Source organism: Callithrix jacchus, chromosome 8 (genome assembly GCF_049354715.1).
Source record: "Callithrix jacchus isolate 240 chromosome 8, calJac240_pri, whole genome shotgun sequence".
In the NCBI taxonomy this organism is placed as follows: Eukaryota; Metazoa; Chordata; class Mammalia; order Primates; family Cebidae; genus Callithrix; species Callithrix jacchus.
In genome coordinates this window covers 40,027,827-40,050,843 of record NC_133509.1, presented here as the reverse complement: position 1 = coordinate 40,050,843, position 23,017 = coordinate 40,027,827, and the positions used below count along the sequence as shown (strand labels likewise).

Here is a 23,017-nt window from a genome sequence, read left to right as displayed (position 1 = left end):
ATTTATGGTTAATCTCTGTTTCAGTTGTAGTTAGAGCCAAGCTTTATAACCCAGTAGGTGCTTCTGAGACCCCTAGTTATTTGGGATGTTAATAAGTGGCATTGGAAAAGAAATTCTGAGGTAAAATAAATGTGGCAATCTACCAGGTTAAACAGAGATAAACAGATTTTTTTCTGCAGAATTTCTTGGATTCTTTAGTAGTGCATGCAATATGAATTTCAGAAAATAAATGAGAGAAGGAGGTGCCGTACATGTATCCATCTCTGAGCATATTCCAGAGACATACATCTGTGAGGAGGTTATGAGTCTCTTTAGTTGAGGAGGTGGCCATCTCTAGAAAGGCCCTCCAGTTATGTTATCCTCCAGCAGCTTGGCACGGCTCCTCCTTCCTGCTAAGCAAGTCTGCCTGCTCTCCATCTGTTCCCAGTAGTGCTGTAGGGGTAGGGGTAGTTTTAGCTGCTCAATTTCTTATTTCTCAGTCATGTGTCCTCTCCTTTGTGTGCCTATGACTCACTGTCATTTCTCTTGGGAGACAAAATGGTCAGATGAAGGGAAAAGGAGAAAGGAGAGGAAAGGAGATCAGAGCTCACTTGTTTCCCACTCATCTCTTCACTAGGTCTCATTTCCTAGCTCCAGATATAGTCAAGATCACAACCTCTGCAGAAAATACTTGCCCAGAATTGCAGAGAGTAAAAAACTTGACCTTATAACCCAGGACAATTAAAATATTAATGACAATGTCTTATTTTAATGTTTAGGTAGAACTTTACAGCTAACAGATGAGTACTTGACTAATATTAGACTGACACTGTTCTGCAAATGGTGCTCTCACTACTTCAATCCAGAGCCAATGAAACATTTGGTTGTAAACAGAGTCCTCAGATGAATGGAGAAAACTCTAGGGAGGGGACTTGATACACTGCCTTCAGGGCTTCCCATGAACTATGTGATACATGGGCCAAAGAACAGTAGTAAGCTAATAGTGTCACTCATTATCAGCGTCTAGAGTTGTTGGCCCTAGTACAAGAAGTATTGTAGCATTTTTCTCCAAGAACAGTCAGTTATCTAGGGAATATAGGGACAGAGGCAATGAGGAAGGACCAATCCAGGGCTAAGTTTCAAGCCAATGATGAAAAGATGATGAGGCATGGGAATCCAGGCTTATAAAGTGTTTAAAGATAAATTAATTCCAGAGAGGGGAAGGAAACCAGCATGTCAATAGTGGGGTCATTAGTCTTGGCAAAGGGAGTAAAACTGGTTCTGAAAGAAGGAATCATGGGAGAAATCAGCAGCAGAAGAGGAGGGAGGTACAGATCTTGAAGGAGAACATGATGATCCAGTCAAACATATATCCTGGTAATTTAAAAACTTGAATGGAGGAACAAAATCCTAAAAACAGACAATTGAAAAGTTACCAACAAGGAAGTTGTTGAATCACTGCAGTGCCCCAACAATCACAGCAGCACCTGTTAACATTCATTGAATGCTTGTTATGCCAAGCCAAACTCTTTACTTGCACACTCTTATTTAATCCTCATATAAACCCTATGAGTTAGAAATTAGTAACCCTTTTTTCCTGATGATGACACTGAGGCCTAGAAAAGTTGGGTAAGGGACAAGTAAGTGAAAGAGCTGGTATTCTTGCCTAGCTCTATCTCATTTCAGACCCAGAGCACTTAACTACTGCCCTGTATCCAAAAGTTACATTAAATAGCAAAAAGCAGTGTTGCTTCTATTAATGCCTTAAGGTATTCCTTGTATAATGATAGATATATGTGGGAGGACAGGGATCTCTGTCATTTTTAATAAGCTTATTAAAAATCTTTGTCTTGGTGTCTATCTGCACTACCTATTTTTCTTAGTGACATAACCAGTTTATTAAATAAATGCTACTCATTCAACTGTGGGCTTGGGCTGGGAACTTTAAGTAAGAGTGCCTGTGTCTGTAAACAGTGAATCTGAGTGCCTTTGATTTCATATGCACCCCAGTTTCTGGATCATTTCAGAGGTGCTGGTGTTCTTGGGCCTTCACACTGGAGTACAGGTTGGGCTGGCTTGGAGACTTTTCTTTTTGAGTCGGAGTTTTGCTCTTGTTGCCCAGGTTGGAGTGCAATGGTGCGATCTCGGCTTACCACAACCTCCACCTCCTGGGTTCAAGTGATTCTCCTGACTCAGCCTCCCAAGTAGTTAGGATTATAGGCATGCACCACCACGCCCAGCTAATTTTGTATTTTTTGTAGTAGAGATGGGATTTCTCCAAGTTGGTCAGGCTGGTCTTGAACTCCCGTCCTCGGGTGATCTGCCTGCCTTGGCCTCTTAAAGTGCTGGGATTACAGGCGTGAGCCACCACGCCCGGTCTGGCTTGGGAGACTTTTAAGTGCCTCTGGATGAGATTGCTGTCCGTAAGCCTAAACGTTGGAAGGGAAGAGAGAAGTTATTTGTGGCTTCCAGCTCTTTTCCAGCAGCTGGAGAAAGGGACAAAGAAAACTGGATAGATGAGAAAACTCTCAGAGGCCTTTCTGAAGCCCTCAGGACCTGTAACACTGTGAGATTAAGGGCGACTGGACCTTTCCACCTTTTCTGCTGGGGACATGCTGAAAGTGAGAGACACAAACCCAGCCTTTGATTCCTTCTTCCTTCAAGTTATTCTCTAACCCCTTCTCCTACGGGAGGAAGGGGTGTAGTTGCTAAACTTTTCTATACCCCATGAGCTTTCTGAACACTAATTTCCTGGGTATCACATGACATAAAAATGCCACCCAGATGCCCTGAGGTAATAACCAAAAGCTCTTCGGAGGATTCCTAGAGCAGCTTTCTTACCTCCCCTGTACTGTCCATTCTGCCCACTGCCCACTGTTCACTCCAGAGATTTAACTTCACGTATTAAAGTGACGGAAATTAGAGCCACCTATGTGAACTCCTTCATCTTTCTTTTTAACCATTTATGCCTAATTACCATGCAGTAAAATGATTGTGCATGTCATTTCAATATATCTTAAGAGGTTTTTGGTAAGTTTTATTTGATTGCAACACTAAAGTCATGCTTGGAAGCTTCACCCAATGCTTCAATGAGCACTGCTTCACCCAATGTGACTGATCGCTCAAAGCTTTCAATACCCAAAGGCAACTTGGCTAATAATCACAAGTGATTTTCATTTGGGCATTTGGTTTTGCAACTGTTCTTGTCCATGTCATGCCAGTGTACATTTTTCTTTTAAGAGGTGACTTTTTTGTAATGATTTGGTCAAAACAGTATGGAACAGCAGATCACTTGGGCACCAGTATAAGTCAGGGAGTAGGGATAAGAACCAAGTCAAGGTGGATGCTGTCTTAACTATGCGTAGACTAATTATGGTGTGTTAATTATACCTGGGTTATTTGTCTTGCAGCATGTGCCAAAGCCTGGACACAAGAGAACAGACTCCACCCATAGCAGCAACGAGTCTGAATATACCTTTAGCTCTGAAATTGCAGAAATGGAAGACATTCCATTGAGGACAGAGGTACAATTTAGACGTCTATCACTGAAAGTAGGATGTGACCATGCTGTTATTAACAAGGAGCATTTGCAGAGCAGACCCCAGTTGGCCATAAATGTAGGATTTGTTTGAATCATTTATTCTTCATAAGTGACTTGTAGGTACAAACTTATTTATGTTTTTGTACACATAAGTGCTGTGTACATACATACCCATTGCACATATTTTTGTCAATACAAATTTTTATTTTTAATGTTATTTTGATGGTGAGATTTTATTTTTATAATTCTCTTTCATACCTAACATGGTGTGTGTACAGAAAATATAGCCTATCAGGAATTTATTTCAGACTGAGGCAAATTATTTTATTTTTATTTATTTATTATTACTTTTTTATCTATAGATCACCTCTGTAGACAGAGGTGAATTATTTTAGAGTAAGCCCTTTGTCCTTGAATGTTATAAACACCAGTGCCCCAGAGTTTAACAGAACTGTTGTCTCTGTTTTATGCCAGTTTTTAACCAGTGTAACTTTCTTCTATAAAAATGCATGAAAAATGGTTTAGAAACCTGCTTTAATGTTTGGTGTTATGTGGTATGAAACCAAAATGATGTATTACAGAAACCAAGAGTACAGTGACTTTTATTAGATTATTCCCAACCAATTCTGAGATCTTTTAAAATATGATTTATTTTCAATAATGGGTAATTCAGGCACAACTGTCCTATTTTTATATCATATTCTTTGAAAATGGCCACATCAGAAAGAGACTGCCTCTGGCAGAATAGCTAGAGAAATTGAATAATTCTTTCCTTTCTTGTCTTAGTTCTACTTAAGAATGAAGTTTCTGTCATCTCATTCTGTGAATTTTGAAGACAAATGTTATGTAGTTGAAATGTTGTATCACTGGAACTAAACATACAAGGAGGCTAAGTAGTTTGTCCAAGTTCACAGCTTATAAATGTCAGATCCAGTATTCTAACTGAGGCTTATCTCTTCGGAGTTCATGTTCTTAAGCCATTATATTCTATTGACTTCCATCTGGGGATTCTACACTGCGAGTCTCCAATCCCTTTTCTATCTACAGCTAACATTGGCTGGGGCCCATGGATATAACAGTATGGCCAGTATATTGCGGGATAGAGGTTTTTTGCAGTTATCTATTGCTATGCAATAAATGAGCTCAAATTTTAGTGGTCTTTTAAAAACAGTAATTTATTATTACTCATAATTCTGTTGGATTTGACTGGGCGGTTCTTCTGCTTCATGTGGTGGTAGTCGGAATGCCTCATGTACCTGCATTCTTTAGAGTGCTTGCTCCTCTTCCTTGGGCCTCTCCAGGTAGTCTCTCTTCAGCAGCAAGTGGGTGGGTTCTAAGAGTGAAAGACTAAAAGATGCCAGGCCTCTTAGAGCTAGGCTCAGAACTGGCTCAGTGTTAGCTCTGCCACATTCTGGTCAAAGAAGATCACAAGGCCAGCCCAGATTCAAGGCAAAGGGAATAAGGAGGAAAGACATGTATGTTGAGGAGAATCATTTGTTCCATCTTTAGAGAATACCATAAAGTTAGACTTAGAAGATTTCAAAATTAGGACTTCTGAGCCTTCAGTAGATAGGAAGGTTTTAGGCTTACATCCTGTTGATCTCAGTGGGAGTAGTCACTTGCAGTAGTCGGAGGGAAGTACATTTACAAACTGCCCATTCCAGTGTAGTACCACTTTAGCAGCTCCTGCTGGTAGGGGGAAGCCATGGTAAAAGGGTGTGCTTGCCGGAAACTAGTCTGTAGCTCTCTGGAGAATTCACCTGCCAGCTCCTCTTGTTTTGCAGTCCTCCCAGGCTTGCAGATCTTCATGGGCTGGGTTTACGTTGCTTTGGAACCAGTGCTTCTGCTTGGCGTACACCTCTTCTAGGAGCTGTTGACTGATAATCCCTTTTCTCCTTCTGCTCTCGAGCTTTCTCACACCTTTTACATCTGGGGAAGGGTCACCAGAACTTTCTCAGCTATCATTAGGAGTTATTTAAGAATGACTGCCAGGCTTGTAGTGGTGGTAATTTTGTGAGTAAATTCAGTTATCTTGATTTTCCTCAGATGAGAGACTAGTGTTATTTTTTAGGTCAGTTAAAAAGCTTCACTCTCTTAGAAAAGCCTTGGTGACAAAGTCCTTACTAAGACAAGAAAGCAAAACAAAACCTCAGAAACATCTCTGTGACAGATAGCCCAATATACCTCCTTGTTCATAGGGTATAGCGAGGACATCCCTTTAATTAGATAGTATCTCTTTAATTAGATGTGTCATCAGGGCTCAGAATGGGCACCATCGGGAGCACTCATAAATAATTACCAATCTTTATGCCTCAAGTCATTTTGCATTTTTCAAATGTAATCTTTTGTGATCATCCATCTTCTATTTTAATATTCTTATCCACAGAATTTTGTTCTTGTCTAGCAATCAACTAGTTGTTTATGTAGTATTAGCCAATGTCTAAAGAGTTACCCCATCCCATTTTTTCTTTTCTCTCTTTTTTTTGCTACTTCTAGTTGTTAAAACACTATCCCATTTTAATAAGAGGATTTCTTTAAAACAAAAAATGCCCATTCAAGGCTTAAAGGAATGATTTCCAAATGATATTTTAGGTATAATGAATGAAGTATTATATTCATTAATAGAATGAAAGGTTCTGTGACAGTGTAAGAAAATATTAAATAATTTAAAATTTCAGGGACATACATGTACATCATTAATAAATGAACAAACATTAAAATAGATAAGATGGAATGTTTAAATTATTAAGTAAGGTTCAATGGAAATATTTTGTGCTTAATTTTATGGGGGATGCATAGAAAAGAATTTTTATACGAATGAAATTCTATAGTGATTTCATGTTTAGCAAGATGTTATATCTGTTCTTCTAAGTCAGGACAGACTTTATTATAAAGATATATAGCTTAACTTTTTCCAATTGTTGAGTATTACAAAGTAGGCAGAAAGAAAAAAGTTCAGATGTAATTAATTTGTGGACAGATGACTTTGACAGCTTATAAATGCCTACTTCTCAGTTAAATTGATTCTTCTCAGGTCATTTTTAGAATTGGCATAACACTTAACTCAGCACTGCTCTGAATTCACAAAAGACCAAAGGTAGCTAATGAATATAAAATTCCTGAAAATAAAAATTATTCAGTCTCATCAAAAGTCAAAGGTGGCCAGGCGCCGTGGCTCACACCTGTAATCCCAGCACTTTGGGAGGCCAAGGTGAGTGGATCACCTGAGGTCAAGAGTTCAAGACCAGCCCAGCCAAAATGGTGAAACCCCATCTCTACTGAAAATACAAAAAATTAGCCAGGAGTGGGAGCACGCGCCTGTAATCCCAACTACTCAGGAGGCTGAGGCAGGAGAATTGCTTGAATCTGGGAGGCAGAGGTTGCAGTGAGCCAAGATCATGTATTGCATGCAAGCCTGGGCAATAAAAGCAAAAGTCTGTCTAAAAAAAAAAAAGTCAGATAAATGCAAATTAATGACAAAGTGCCACTTTTGGTCTATAAACAGAGCTAAATTTTTTAAAAAATTAGTCACTGCCGTTCACGGCAAGGTGGTGGAAGCTGATAGAAGTGTAAATTGGCATAATTTAATGGGCTTTAAGAAGTTACTGTTTAGATATTTATGTACTAGGGTGTTTATTTTCATAATATTCCAACAGCAAAAAATTAGAAACAACTTCAATATCCATCTGTAAAGTAATAGCTAAGCAAATGGTGACATGCCTGTCTATATATTTAAATATATTATAAATTTGGGAAACAATGCAATACCAAGTTTGAAAGATCATATGAAATTATAATGACAATATTATTCTAATTATTTAAATCTATAGATGCATCAAAAAAAGGCTAAGAAAAAATTATAGTTTTTCTGTGGAGATAGGATCATGCCTGTATTTTTCTTCTTTGACCTTTTCTTATTTCCTAAATTTTCTACAAAATCTTATTCTGCTGTCATATCACAAAAGCAAAAGTAAACATTCTCTTTTGAAACAATTGGGTAGATTTGCAATTATTTAAGAATTATACTTTGACCATTTAGTTAAATATTTGATTGTTGCTATTCTCTCGCTTCTCCATCCCCACTTCTCTCTCTTTAACAAAGGAACTCTTTATTGTCTACATTAATTCTAATAATACAATTATTTCTCTTCTAATAGTACAATTATTCTCTTCGTAAAAAGAGAATAATTATACTATTAATTCTAATAGTACAAAATTAAAGCCTTAAGTAAACATGTTAAAACAAATAGTACAAAATTAAAGCCTTAAGTAAACATGTTAAAACAATTATGGCACCCACAACTTCCATGATGATGGTTAGTTGTTTCCATTTTTTTTAGCTTTAATTAGTGTACCTTTATTTATCCTAGTAGTTGTCACTGTATTTCTGTTTTGGAACCAATTGACACACTTTTAAAATGTTATTAGGTTATCCTTCAGTTTATTAAGGACTATACAGTCGTCCCTCCATTTCTGCAGAGGATTGGGTTGTGAATACCAAAATCTAAGGATGCTCAAATCTCTTATATAAAATGCAGTAGTATTTATGTATAAGCTATGCACATCCTTCCATATTCTTTAAATCATCTCTACATTACTCATAATACCTAAGACAATATAAATGCTATATAAATAATTGTTATACTGTATTGTTTTTTATTTGTAATAAAAGGCCAAGATCCATCTGCAGAGCCATGGCTGAGCTTTATGTCCATTTCAGCAGTCTCTTCTTAGTGGGGACACAGCCCAGCCTAACCAAGCGGCGTTTTGTTAAAGTAGTGAGGGCTAACCTCTCTTCACTGTTTTCTGTAGAGGGAGTAAATATTCTAACAGTAAAAACATGACAATCATTTTTATTTTTATTGTTTTGGGAGTTTTTTTGGAATATTTTTGATCCACAGTTGGTTGAATCTGAGAGGGTGTGGAACCCACAGATACAGCACCCATGGATATGGAGGGCTGACTGTCTATGTTTTGGTTTTTCAGATTTCAGTTTTCTCTGTGTGATCTCAATATATTTATGCTGGCATTTCATTTTTTCAAAAATAATTCTTCCTGATTCCAGATGTAGTACCTGCCCATTGTAAACAATTTAAATACAGAGGTGTGCAATGTAAAAAATGAAACTTTCCCATAGTACCTCCCATTCTCTGAGATAACCATTGATAGCCTTGCAAATTTTTATATGCTGTGCTAGGTATACATTTAAAAGTCATATATGTTTGTGTTTTATTAACAAAAACAAGATATATTTAATATATTTTCTGTCCTGCAGTTTGTGTGTTCATGTAATACTTTAAGACGTGTTTATCTGCTCGTGTTGATATACTTCATTCTTTTTTTTTGTTTTGAGACAGAGTCTTACTCTTCTGCTGCTGGAGTGTGGTGGCACAATCTCGGCTCACTGCAACCTCTACCTCCCAAGTTCAAGTGATTCCCCTACCTCAGCCTCCTGAGCAGCTGGGGTTACAGGCATGTGCCACCACACCCAACGAATTTTTATATTTTTAGTAAGGACAGGGTTTCACCATGTTGGTCAGGCTGGTGTCAAACTCCTGACCTTGTGATCCGCCTGCCTTGGCCTCCCAAAGTGCTGGGATTACAGGCGTAAGCCACTGAACCAGGCCTACTTCATTCTTTTTAATAGCTAAAAAAAAATTTCACAGTTTGGCTATACCATTGTTTATTTAAGCAGCTGTCTTATTGTCTGACATTCAGATTCTTGCCCGTTTTTTTTTGCAAGGACAAACAAACGAACAAAATGCTGCAATGAACATCTTTTTCCATATTTTTCATGTACTTGTGTAAGTGTTTCTATAGGATTAATTCCTAAATGTAGATTTGCTAGGCAAAGGTATGCACATTTAAATTTTGTAAGTTCAACAAAATTGCCCTTTTCAAAGGCCTACTTTTACTTCCACCGATATCATATGAGACACTGTGGCTAAAACAGAGCATCATGAATCTTTTCAGTGTTTGCCATTCTGATAGAGCAAAAGTAGTAGCTCACTGTTTAATTTGCATTTCTCCCATCGTTAGCTAGGTTGAGTATTTTTAAAATATATTCTCTAGATGTTTATATTTCTTATTCTGTAAGTTCGCCTATTTTTTCATTGAAATATTTGTCGTTTTCTTATTGGCTTGTATGTCTTCTGGCTTGTCTTGACCATCTTGTGATTCCTGGGATTTAGGAGCCAACTGAGAAGAAGGTGCCTCTGGACATGTCATTGTTCCTTAAGCTCCAGAAGCGGGTCACAGAGCTGGAGCAGGAGAAGCAGGTGATGCAGGATGAGCTGGACCGCAAGGAGGAGCAGGTGCTCCGCAGCAAGGCCAAGGTGCGCAGCACAGCCCATCCACAGAGCTGAGGCCAGCTTTGTGTCCATTTCAGCAGTGTCTTCCTTAGTGGGGACTCAACCCAGCCTATCCAAGCAGTACTTGGTTAAAGTAGTGAGGGCTAAACTCTCTCCATTGTTTTTTGTAGAGCAAGTAAATATTTTAAGAGTAAAAATGTGACAATTAAAATACAAAACTTTTACTTTAAATTTTCCCTAGGAAGAAGAAAGACCACAAATTAGAGGTGCGGAACTGGAATATGAGTCACTTAAGGTAATGGGAAGTTCCTGCTCAAGACTCTGAATATTTTGTTTTGGCAAGAGGCCCACTCAGAGCCTCTCTTTCTCTCAGAGAACATTGTTAAGGGCTGGAGGTTGCACCAGAGGTCCTAGCTTTAGCCTTATTCAGCGTTATTTCTTCTGTTCTTTTTATAAATTCTATCATAAAAGCTAGACTTTAGTCTAAACAGGAAGAGGAGAAGTAGCTGCCATTTGAGGCTGTGGTAGTAAAGGACGTGAACTCTAGCATCAAGTGCCCTGGGTTCAAATGTTACATCTGCCACTATAAAATCTGATTGGGTGTGATGGGGCAGACCAGACATAGTAGTGGGAATCTGCTCTCCAGATCTTGTCCTGCCTCGCACAAAAATGAATGAATAAAAGCATTCTCTATAGTATGAATGAAGCCCAGATTCACAAAGTATTAGATTAGTGACTCTCAAAATATGGTCCTTGGACCAGCAGCATCAATGTCAGCTGGTAACTTGTTGGAAATGCAGATTTTCAAGCCTCACACTACTAATCTATTGAATCAGAATATCGGAGGGTAGGGCCCAGCAATCTGTGTTTGAACAAGACCTCTGGGTGATTCTGATACACAGTAAATTTGGGAAACACTGGAAACATTTGTAGTTTACACGTCAAAGTAATGACATGTATGTGTCTTCTATTACAGAAATGAGTGATAAGAATCTAATTACCAATTGGTGGGAGACAGGGAAGGGAGGAAACATTCATTTTAACAGATAAATAATTCATGAAAGAAAGCATTATATATTCCTAAACTAGAAAAAAGAAGGACTTTCAATAATTTTAATATAACATTGAAAGGATTGATATTGTGCTACAAACCTTAAGATTTTGTCTCTGGGAAGAAACAAATAAAATATTTAATGTTTATACACAAGTGTTGCAGTATCATCAAGCCTTGCATCTTGTGCTAAATGAGGCATCATGGTTTTTTTAAGTGCCTGTCTACATCTGTCTTGTGAACTTGTGTTCTAGTGTCAGTGCCACTCTATTCTGGGTTCCTGTTGCCATTGTTTGAACAGAGCATGGAGTGGATGGCACTAACTGGTGGCAGGGTCTAGCTGTTAGGACATGAAATATGGGGAGGATGAGAATATACATATCCTTCTGTATGGCTGGAGAAAGGCCTTCAGCCTCGCCTCCCACCTCCTAAGGTTCTGCTCACAATGTCACAAGCATGTCACACAGAAAAGAAATTTGAAAAATACACTATTTGTTGACATTGAGACACTAAAGGTAGTTTTATCCATTTGAATGATATGATAAATTTTTTTAATTGGAAGTTAAAGCCTAAAATTTCAATAGTCTTTTCATTCTGCTTTATAAAGGAAATAAGAGGAAACTACTAAAGATTTTAGGGATCCACCCATCTGAATCATTCATTGGAAATACCTGGCCAGCTGGACCCTCAAATTTCCCTTATATTTATCTGCAAACAAAAGCTGGGCTCCATAGCACAGGTTAAACTTGCCCATTGAGACTCAGAAATCTCTCCAGGCCAGTGAACACACCCTGGGCCGGCCAGAATACATTTGACTCTGGAATTTGGGTTGATGAAGCAAACTTCCATTGACCTTACTCAATTCTACTTGATGTCAGACTTCCTTAATTTGTAGAGCAGAGCTCTGGCAGAACCTAGGAAGCCATTCACTAGGGTAGCTCTGATTAACTTTTTCAGCAGAATTCTTCTACCAGCTTGGGAGAAGTTTGAGCATCCAATGTAAAGTTGAGGATGACAGCAATGAACTTTTCTTCATATTTCCTATAGCGTCAAGAACTAGAATCAGAAAACAAAAAACTGAAGAATGAGCTAAATGAGTTGCGCAAGGCCCTCAGTGAGAAAAGTGCCCCAGAGGTGACTGCCCCAGGTGCACCTGCCTACCGTGTCCTCATGGAGCAGCTGACCTCTGTGAGCGAGGAGCTTGATGTTCGCAAGGAGGAAGTCCTCATCTTAAGGTCTCAGCTGGTGAGCCAGAAAGAGGCCATCCAACCCAAGGTAAGCACAAGCACACAGCTAAACTGGGTGTTTGGGGACTGGCCTCAATGTCTTCTTATCCTTTCCCTCCAGTTTATAATGCAGCAAACACTTAAGAGCATTTTTAATCTAATTGAGGATTCATCATTAAAAAAGAAAATCCCAGTGTTGTTTAAAACTATTTTAAGTATAAATTGGAATGAGCAAAAAGCGAGGGGAATCCCAAATGGTCAGCAAAGTTTCATCTCTCACTCATGAGTTTTAAAATTAATCCTTTTGTGGTAATCTGGCCACAGTAAATTTTGATCTAAAATAAAATTTTACTAAATACAAAAATATCTGAATTGTTTTACTGTGGGAAGGCATTAAATACAACTTTAAAATTATTTGTTGAAAATAGCTGGTTTAATTAGAGAAGTAACAGATGAAGTGGTTAGAAGTGAGATCAGTGAATGGAAGTTATGTGGAGATGATTTCTGCTTACTTAAAACAGTTCCGTTTAGTAGGGGGTGCTGTCCCAGTGGGAGGGGCTGTACAGGGATTCAACAGCAAGGACTCCTGCACTGAGGTTATAGACAGTCCTTTGAAGTCCTTCCCTGCCTTCATTTGAGACCCAGTGCTGCCATATTCTGGTGAGAGATGAGCCTTTCTGTCATTTACCATCAGAGGGAATCTGATCACCTTGAAAACCTGGTCTGCCTCCCTGCCCATGTGAATGCGGCAGAGCATCACAGGACTTGAGGCACTCAAGCATCCCAACTGTGTGGTGTGTCATATAAAAAATATCCATGAAACATAATGAGCTGGATGCCTGAAAATCTGAGAGTGCTCCTCTTAGAAATGGTATTTCTGCATGCAGTTTAGATACTATACCTGGCACATATGTTTGGATTTGATGAAGGCAGCTCACACCTGAGATTAACACTGGTCCAGAAAATATCAAATTCTAAAAACAAGATATTTGACTAAATAATTTGGGGGAATAAAATTCCAGTAATGGTGGAGTTATGTAAAGAAATGGGCTTCCTTATTTTGAAACAAATCACAAAACCCTTAAGCCAGAAATGAGAAGAACCCTTGTTTTGGCTTGGCCGTATAGTCACAGCTTCCCCCAGGGCTGTCTCATTTGGTTCCCTTGGCTACCATTGTGGCAGGGCCTCAAGAAACAAGGCTTGCAGTCTAGCTTGAGCAGAGTCCAAAAATCAAGATTCCTTTCTCTAGTTCTCTTGAGACAAGTTATTATTCTTTCTAAAAAAAATTTAATTGACAAATAATAATTGTACATATTTATGGGGTTGCAATGTGGTAATCTCACAAGAAACTTTAGTAAAAATCAAGAGAAAGGAAAAAAAAAAATGAAGCAAAGGACATAAAAGCAATCCAGCTAACAGAACACATAGCTCTGCTATCACACATTCTCCCTTGCCTGGCTCACGTACCCCATGTGACAGTTGCTGTCCTGACCCTAATGTCTGGCCCTGTCCAACTAAGGTACCTGCTCACTCAGCTCGAGCCTAAACGTGGCAGCACTCTAGTCCTCTCCTAGGAGAAATGCCCATGACACTGATTAACATCTTCCAGATTCCCTAGGCTGTTTGTCCCTTTTAGTTTCTATTCTAAGAGACACATCATGTCACCATTCCATTTCAGGGCAGTGGTGAACAACACCCTGTGAGCTAGGGGATGAACAAGCCCAGGCAGGTCTTGTGTATTGGCTCCACCTCTAGAGTATTCTGGGAATCTTTCCTTGGACAAATGACTTCCTGGGATGGGGGTCATAACTTTAACTCCACAGACCTATGATAAGAATTTCACCCACATGCATTAACAGGAGGGTTATTTTCTCACAAACTCAAAGATATTTTATAACCGGAAAAGTCAAAACAATTTAAAAGGATTTCAAGCATTTGTTCCTGTCAGCACATAAATACATGAGTGTTCATTTTATGACAGTTCCAGGAGTGTTAATTTATTTGCAGAGTTAATTTTAGAGAAACCACTCATGGCTGTTTTTAACTTAGCTTTTATCTATTATGATAGGGACTCATTGATAAAATTTATTTATGGAACTAAGAGTTTATTGTTTTCTCTGTTTTTTGTGCTTGCTAATTTGTGATTTTCAGGATGACAAGGTAATTATAAGATTTTTTTTAAGTAAATACTTCTGTTTAATCCTAACTTTAGTTTATAAGTATCCCCCAGTATATGCAATTGATGCTTTCTGACCAAGTCTATTTTGATATTTGTAAATGAATTTCCTATTTGACTCCTTCTGATTGGGAAGTCAATAGGGAAACAGGGTTATAGTAGGCTCCAGTCTGGATTATAGAGGGGACTTCATGACTTCTAATTCATAGGCAGCTCTGTGACTCACTGTATAGTTCTGGTAGGCCATCCATAGGCTGGGGAGGGAAGCCCTTTAGTTGGAGTACACTCAAAAGCACAGGCTCTCCTGAGCACTCCTGTCTACCAGTGGTGGGCTTGTTGGCTAAGGGTGAAGAGGAGCCTAAGAAGCTGAGCACACTGTTCTTTGCTGCCACTTTCATCTCCCTGAATATAGAGTTCACAGCTAGAATGAAAAGTGGCTCATGACAAGGTTGCAAAGTCAAATTTCTCTACCATATCTTGTTACCTTACATACTGAGAGACAGATATGGCTGAGATTTTCTTATATAGCACAACCTTTTAGAACTTCTGGTCACAGGTTGAGAGAGACAAAGTCTGAGCACTGAGTCAGGAACATCCTAAATGCTGGTGGCCCAAGTTTAATCCCATTCCCCAAGTGCCACTTTTTAGCTAAGGTAGTCAGCATGAGGAAAGAACTGGCGACTTACTGCCCAGGAGAGCAGCATACTAAGAAGCCTATCTTTTCTTGGATTAGGTAATTTGATCAAGTTACCTCATTTGCTAAAAGTTCAAAACCATACCATGTAAATCTTGAGATATCAGAACACACAGATAGCATTATGTAATGTAAACACTTGGGTCTTTGAAAGTTATTACCTATGGGTCTTAAAAATCTGAGTATGGCCCTTTATGAAACAAAGATTGTATTCCTTTCAGAGAAAAAGAAGTTCTCTGTAAAATAGGTACTAAAATATTTGTAAAACATAGCTAAAAAAACACTCTATGTGGTTTTTAAATGGGAAAGCTTTTTAAAATTCAGTAAAATGTAAGCTATTTATTAGTATATTATGTGAGATTATAGTTGGTCTTCTCAGAAGAAGCATTTGTAAACTTACAAAAGGATAGCATTAAGAGAAAAGTATTTTTTTTAAGGATTTTTAAAATACTCATTGAAATTCAGAAACAAGCATTTGTAGTCTCTAGTTAGCATTAGAGTTATCTTGGAACTTGTCTTTAAGATCATGGTATTTGAATTATATTTTATTAAGTATGTTTCATTGCAAGGCCTGACCTTTGATCATGTTTCCTAAAGAATCAAACATATACTATTTAGACAAATATGTGGTCCAAAAGCTTTTGAGTTGAATTTTATATAGAATGTTTCCATTTAGACAAACCATTGGGTTCTGTAGTATATTATTTTTTAGAAGCTAGACAGCAGTGATTTTTTTTTTGCTTTAAGTTCTGGAATACATGGACTGAATGTGCAGGTCTGTTACATAGGTATACATGTGCCATGGTGATTTGCACAGCAGTGATTCTTATCTCTTACTCTTACCTAGAAAGATAGAGTAGCTGAATAGAAGATTTTGAAATTACATTGGTTGTCAGACAGATTTGACTAAAAGGAGAAAATTTTAAAAATTAAAACGTTGACAAAAAAGTTATTTTTATATTAATCATTAATAATTCTGACCTGCCAGATATTTATTTCAAAAGCTTATATATTATAGTATATTATACTGGAGGAAAAAAGAATTGAATGTGAGAAAAAAACTTAATTTTGCTGAAGCATATCATCTGAATATTACCTTCTTTGTTCTGAGTTCTAAATGAAAAAGTGAACTTTATGTCCAACTTTCAGTGTTTTATTGGGGCATATGCTTCATTAACACTGGTAAAGAAGTAGTGGAAAGAATAGCTTTGTACAGTCCATTAAATATGTCCCTGCTTATTTTTCAGCCACCATGCCTGGCTAATTTTTTGTATTTTTAGTAGAGACAGGGTTTCACTATGTTGGCGAGGCTGGTTTTGAACTCCTGACCTTCTGATCTGCCTGCCTTAACCTCCCAAAGTGCTGGGATTACAGGCGTGAGCCACCATGCCTGGCCCATCAGTGATTTTATTTACAGCGCTGTGGCACTATATAATCTTCCTACCTTTGTAGGAGAGTGCTAGTGTTTCTCAGAAGAAGAACTGAAGGTACCTCTTTTTCTTAACTACCTTGGCCAAACTCCCCTCTGCAGTTACATAAGGTTGGGGTTGATGCTTTGGTGGGTCACAGGTGTGGTGGAGCACATAAACCCCTCTGTAATTATACCAAATAAGTGTGTTATATGTCTAAAGCTTTTTTAGTCTAATCTTAATGCGTAAACATGTTATTTCCCCCCTCAGAATACAATGACAGATTCCACAATACTTTTGGAAGATGTACAGAAGATGAAAGATAAAGGTGAAATAGCACAAGCATACATTGGTTTGAAAGAAACAAACAGGTAAGTTGATCCTTCTTTTATTCATTTTGGTTTAATTATATTGATCTTTAGCCTTCAAGCTAGCCTCTTATACAGTAAGTGTTTAAACATTCCTTTATATTAGACATTAACTGGCTTTCAAAGGGAATCCAAGGTTTCCAGTGTGTTTCTAGTTAAGATCCTCACTTAAAAGGTAGTAGTATTGACAAAAGGTATCAGGGAAAATGTTCTTCCTGTTAAAGGAAGATTTTTAAAATATTTAATGTTTTAGCTTTAAGGGGCTACCTTGAGAAGAAAACCATTTGCTCAGGTCATACCATCTTAGGTCACCACTTTCATTTGTTATTCAGGATTGTTATTTGTGAAGGTTTGTAGGGGCAATTGCAGTTTTCAATAGTTGAAACTTAGAGTGAAAAGAAGTGATGAGGTACAAGGAATCACTCAGTGTTGGCCATGTAACTCTAAAAGGGCACCATGACTTCCAGGATAGGAGAATGAAAGCTCATATCTGGAATTCCCCTTGGCCTTACTACCACCCTCCTAATCAGCAAAGCCTTAGTCTATTGGTCTAGGTCTCTTGTGGATAGTTTCAGGATTGGTAAACATAAATACTTTATAAACCAAAGAATATTGCCATGCAAAAAGTAAGATGCAGTCGGCCCTCAATGTCCAAGGGTTACATATTTGTGGAGTCAACCAATGGAGGATTGAAAATATTTTTAAAATTTTTATTCTTCTTATTATTTTTGAAATGGAGTTTCACTCTTTTGCCCAGGCTGGAGTGAAGTGGTGCAATCTCAGCTTGCTGCAACCTCCAACCCCAGGTTCAAGCAATTCTTCTGCTTCAGCCTCCCAGGTAGCTGGGATTATAGGCATCTGCCACCACGCCCAACTGATCTTTGTATTTTTTTTCATAGAGGTGGGGTTTCGCCACATTGGCCAGGTTGGTCTTGAACTCCAGACCTCAGGTGATCCACCTGCCTTGACCTCCCAAAGTGCTAGGATTACAGGTGTGAGCCACTGTGCCTGGCTAACAAATATTTTCAGAGTATTTACATCGTTTTAGGTATTATAAGTAATCTAGAGATGATTTAAAGTGTACAGAGGATATGCATGGTTATATGTAAGTAATATGCCATTTTATATAAGGGACTTAAGCATCTGTGGATCTTGCTATCCAAGATCCCAACTGATATTAAAGGATGACTGTACTTCTTACCTTCTTTTATGGACAAGGGTGGAGAATGCTTATAAAAGTATTTGGTTAAACTTTATCAGTGTAAATTATAAGCATATAGTATATCTAAGAATGTGTTAATATAGAAAGAACTATATTGTATCACACTGTTATTTCATCCACTTAGCTATTCAATCACCAGTGTGCCTACTTCATGCCAGGCCCTGTGCCACATACTGGGAATACAGTAATAAGCAAGATAAATTCGATTCCTACTCTCACCGACATTATAGGCTGCTGGGGAGACAGCTGAGAGGGTTTGGACTTTATTCCAAAGATAATGGAATCCTCTGAAAGGTGTTAAGTAGGAGAATGGTGTGATGAGATTTGATTTTTAGAAAGCTAGCCCTGTATTCCTGTAAACCAATGATTATGGTGACTTGCGCTTGGCTGGTGGCAGTTAGGATTGACAGAAATGGGACATTTTGAAAGATACATAAGAAGATGAGGTCAGAAAACCATATGGTTTATTGGATGTGTGGGAGAGGGACAAAGAAGCCTGAAGATGACTCTGTGGTATCTGCTGTCTTGGTTAGATGTGCTGATACCATTTTGTGATCATGGGACTGGAGTGTGGGGAAATACACGGTGAAGATGATCAGTAGATTTATACATATTGGATTTAGGGAGCCAGGAAAACATCAGAGAAAGATATCTATTAAGCAGTTGAATATATAAATCTGTAGCCAGGAGAGATCTGTGTACTGAGATATAAATTTTGAAGTCATCAGAGTATAATAGTACAATGGAAATCATGTAAATAGATGAATTTTCTAGAGAGAGATGAACTCTCTAGATGTAAAGCAGAAGATAATGCCTGGAATTTGTGTTATGTAAACATAATGACAATAGAGCAGGAATAAGAACCTGGACTCCAGAGTCAGTGCTAGGATCCACTACTTACCAGCTGTGTAACCTCTACAGGTATCTTACTACTAAGCTTCTGTGTCTTCCTCTGCAATGTGGCAAATGACTTACGTTGGGTTACTAGGGAAACTAAATGAAATAGTGCATGTGAAAGAATGTAGAACAGCATCTGACACTGAACAAACTCTCAAAAAATATTATTTTTATAGTCTAGCTACAAAATAAATGATTTCTAGATTTCTAGCTAGAAAATAAACAACTAACGTTATCATAATTACTAATTATACATACTTTAATAACATGTGCTATATCTCTAATATAATAGCAGTTTTTCCAGCTGCTACAATTAATTTTTGACACAAAAAAGCTTTTAAAAATCATGTCATAAAAGCTGAGAACTTTGGACATATTCTGATTCATGTTACTGCTATAAGAATTTTTAAAGCTGTTTTTTTAACATGGGAAATTAGATTTTATTAAGCTAAAAACATTCCTACCTAGAAGACTTAAATTTCATTTTGAAAGATAGCATGAAGATTGCCACACAAAGATAGTAGCTGAAGTTTTCGTTCTATACGTTTGCCATAGTTAACCTCTAATATAATATGTGATATATTAGATCACTTTGCTAGCTGATTAAAACATTAAGAACAGAACCTCTTTTTAACCTTCCAGTCATTTCTTATTTTGCAGGAAAAGTAGTTCTATATCCTTGATTATTTTGCTTTAATTTCTACCCATTTATATGTGATGCTACTCATTTTTAAATGTTACTCATTTTTAAAAATTAACCAAAAATAATTTTTGTGGTAATGTCTTAAAGTTGTCATAATGAATAACAATCTTGTGTAATGTTGAAATACTGTGTACTGCTGTTGACCATCGTCACCTCATCACCATCCTGTATCCTTTTGTGTTTTGCATTGTTGTTCCTTTTGCATGGAAGATCATCTGCTCTGGATTGCCATGAGTTGAATGAGGATGGAGAGCTGTGGCTGGTTTATGAAGGGTTAAAACAAGCCAACAGGTTATATTCATCTTCTCAAAATGGAATGTTATTAATTTCTTGTTTTTCTTACTAACAGTGGCCTCCTGACTTTCACTTCTGTATTTCTTGTGCATTGCTTGTCCTCTTAGGTAAATTAATTTCAGTCATTGTGTTATATGTCCAAAGCTTTTTAGTAAAACTGAGAACATTCAGCTAAACACCTTCTTTCCCCCCCCGACCCCCATTTTATACAATCTTGCTCTGTTGCCTAGGCTAGAGTGCAATGGCATGATCTCAGCTGACTCCAACCTCTGCCTCTCAGGTTCAAGCAGTTTTCCTGCCTCATCTTCCTGAGTAGCTGGGACTATAGGTGTGCACCACTACGCCCGACTAATTTTTTTGTATTTTTAGTAGAGATGGGGTTTCACCACATTGGCCAGGCTGGTCTCAAACTCCTGACCTCAGGTGATCCTCCCACCTCGGCCTCTCAAAGTGCTAGGATTACAGGCATGAGCCACCACACCTGGTTTAAACACCTTCTTTAAAAACCTTCACTATAAGATAGTATTAAAGCTAAAATTGTTTGATGGTGAATAAAAGAGACTCCCCTTCAGACACTAAAATTTGTGAATCTTTCCAAGAGTTGAAAGAAAAACAAAATCTTGCAATTAGGGCATAAACTATTGGGGGAGAGATTAAGATTTATTACTCAGGCAGTGGCTCCTCGCATCCTGTAGATAGATCTACAGGATATATGTGCCTATTGCAATGTGGCTACACTTTTTTTTTTTTTTTTTTTTTGAGTCTGTCACCCAGGCTTGAGTGCAGTAGCATGATCATGGCTTAATTAGCCTTCTCCTCCTGGGCTCAAATGATCCTCCTGCCTTGTAAATGGAACCACAGACATGTGCCACCACACAGCAAATTTTTTTATTTTTTGTAGAGACAGGGTCTCACCTCATTGCCCAGGCTGGTACCAAACTCCTGGGCTCAAACAATCCTGCCTTGGCCTCCCAAAGTGTTGGGATTACAGGCATGAGGGCACTGTATCCAGCCTACATTCTTATATATTATTATCATGCTGTCTAAAAGAAAGATGAAATGCATGATTTGACACTCTGTGTGGTTATTATGAAATTCAAATTTGTGAAACAGCAAATCAGGAGAGTTTCCTGCATTCCTGTAGCTCAGAATAATTACCCAAACACAACGTGTTAAATATGTTCACAGGAGAGAAAATAAAATTGAAACAGTAGCACCTTTCTAAACAGACATTCATCTGCTCTAGTGATATTTGTCTTTAAAATCTCATTAAAATTCCATTTTAGTGATTAAATTTTTAAAATACTGAAAATGTTTCTTCAAGGGGCTTCTGCTTATTCTGCTTTGTTTGTTCTTATCATTAACTCTTGTCATTAATTTTGGTGTGTTGCTGGTGCAGATCTTTTTGAAATTTTTTAATCACTAAAATATTTTTAGTCCACTGTTAACAGTTTGCTTACAATGGTATCCGTAAGTTTTACCCAGAAGTTGGCAACCAATGGTCTGGAATAAAAGAATGTCCTTTCTTCCTTCACATTATTTTAGTTCTTAACCATAACTTTGCATTTGGAAAAAGAATGACTGTAGCAACAGGGGTACATGGATGCTCGGAGTCTGGTGTTGTCACTTCCAGTTCCTGGTCTGTTCTGAGAGTACAGCTGGCTATATGTTTGCTTGGAGAAGCAGTAATCATTTTGTTGGTCCTATTAATATTTGTGTTCTAAAACCACATCTTGTTAGGATTCTGTTTCTGATATGTAAGTTTATGAGGAGAAAGATGATGACAGATCTAAAATATATGTTGGAAATTTCAGAACTAGCTGTATGGATTTGGGTAAATATATACATAAGCCTTTCTTTCAGAATAGAAGTAGAATATAAAAATGGGACCCTGGTCCCACCCTCTGCCTGGAATTAGTAACTCTGTAGTTCTGATTCACATTTGGTTAGACTGGAAGTTTGTAACGTTGCCCTTTACAGTGCAGAATTATTTTGTGGCAAAGTTGTACTATATTTGCCAATTTAAATGCTTATTTATAAATGCAAGGCAGATTAAAGCTGTATCTTTCGATTGATTTTTTTTTTTTTTTGCATCCTCATTTCCTATGAACCTTTTTATATTTTTATTTTTTGAAATGGAGTTTCACTCTTGTTACCCAGGTTGGAGTGCAATGGTGCGATCTTGGCTCACTGCAACCTCCCCTTCCTGGGTTCAAGCGATTCTCCTGCCTTAGCCTCCTGAGTAGCTGGGATTGCAGGTGCCTGCCACTACACCCAGCTAATTTTTTGTATTTTTAGCAGAGATGGGGTTTCACCATGTTGGCCAGGCTGGTCTTGAACTGCTGACCTCAGGTGATCCGCCCATCCAATGTGCTGGGATTATAGGCATAAGCCCCCCACACCTGGCCTCCTATGAACCTTTCAAAAGAATTAAAACTCTCCTGTTTCTTAGAGCCTCTTAGAACTTTATATAATGCAGGAAGACACAAATGTGAGAGCATCCGTTTCTATTTCTGCTTCTTGTTTTAGTTTCTTGACTTTAATCAAGTCAGAAGATACACAGATGCTAAAGAGTATCTGCTTTTCCTACTCTTGCAAGTGAGCACGATGCCTTACAACCATTAGGCAGGGACGCGGGGTGTCATCCCCCCTTCCTACCCATGTGTCCTCTCCTCAGGCTCCTGGAATCCCAGCTCCAGTCACAGAAGAGGAGCCATGAGAATGAGGCCGAGGCCCTCCGTGGGGAGATCCAGAGCCTGAAGGAGGAGAACAACCGACAGCAGCAGCTGCTGGCCCAGAACCTGCAGCTGCCCCCAGAGGCCCGCATTGAGGCCAGCCTGCAGCACGAGATCACCCGGCTGACCAATGAAAACTTGGTAAGGAGAGCTGCCGGGCCCACATGCTCCTTAGCCTTACGCTGACTAGCAGCCTAGTTTCTTTTTGATCAAATACAGCTTTTCCTTGCTGGGAAAAACTCACCACTCTGTACTTGTTACTCCTCTTACTCCAGAAGAGACAGAGTAAGGAAAATACAAATATGTTGGTGGAAAGGAAAAAGGCAGGTGCACAGGTTCTATTTCTCACAGAGGGCTGAATGCTCTTAGACCTGTCCTGGAGGCAGAGAGCCACCTGGCTGCAGGCTGGGC

At 38.4% G+C, this 23,017-nt stretch overlaps 1 protein-coding gene across 6 annotated transcripts in view; it reads left to right on the top strand.

Annotated features, from left to right (window-relative positions):
* MYO5A (myosin VA) overlaps positions 1 to 23,017 on the top strand; it is a 228,577-nt gene that overhangs the window by 173,144 nt on the left and 32,416 nt on the right. For 3 of the 6 annotated variants that reach the window (XM_035259676.3, XM_054239660.2, XM_078334249.1), the window contains 7 exons: positions 3,390 to 3,503; positions 9,712 to 9,855; positions 10,073 to 10,126; positions 11,930 to 12,157; positions 16,658 to 16,758; positions 19,788 to 19,868; positions 22,549 to 22,747. In XM_035259676.3, coding sequence (XP_035115567.2) covers positions 3,390 to 3,503; positions 9,712 to 9,855; positions 10,073 to 10,126; positions 11,930 to 12,157; positions 16,658 to 16,758; positions 19,788 to 19,868; positions 22,549 to 22,747 — 921 coding nt within the window. The remainder of the gene's footprint in view (positions 1 to 3,389; positions 3,504 to 9,711; positions 9,856 to 10,072; positions 10,127 to 11,929; positions 12,158 to 16,657; positions 16,759 to 19,787; positions 19,869 to 22,548; positions 22,748 to 23,017) is intronic. The other 3 variants (XM_035259680.3, XM_054239661.2, XM_078334250.1) reach the window with 1 other exon arrangement.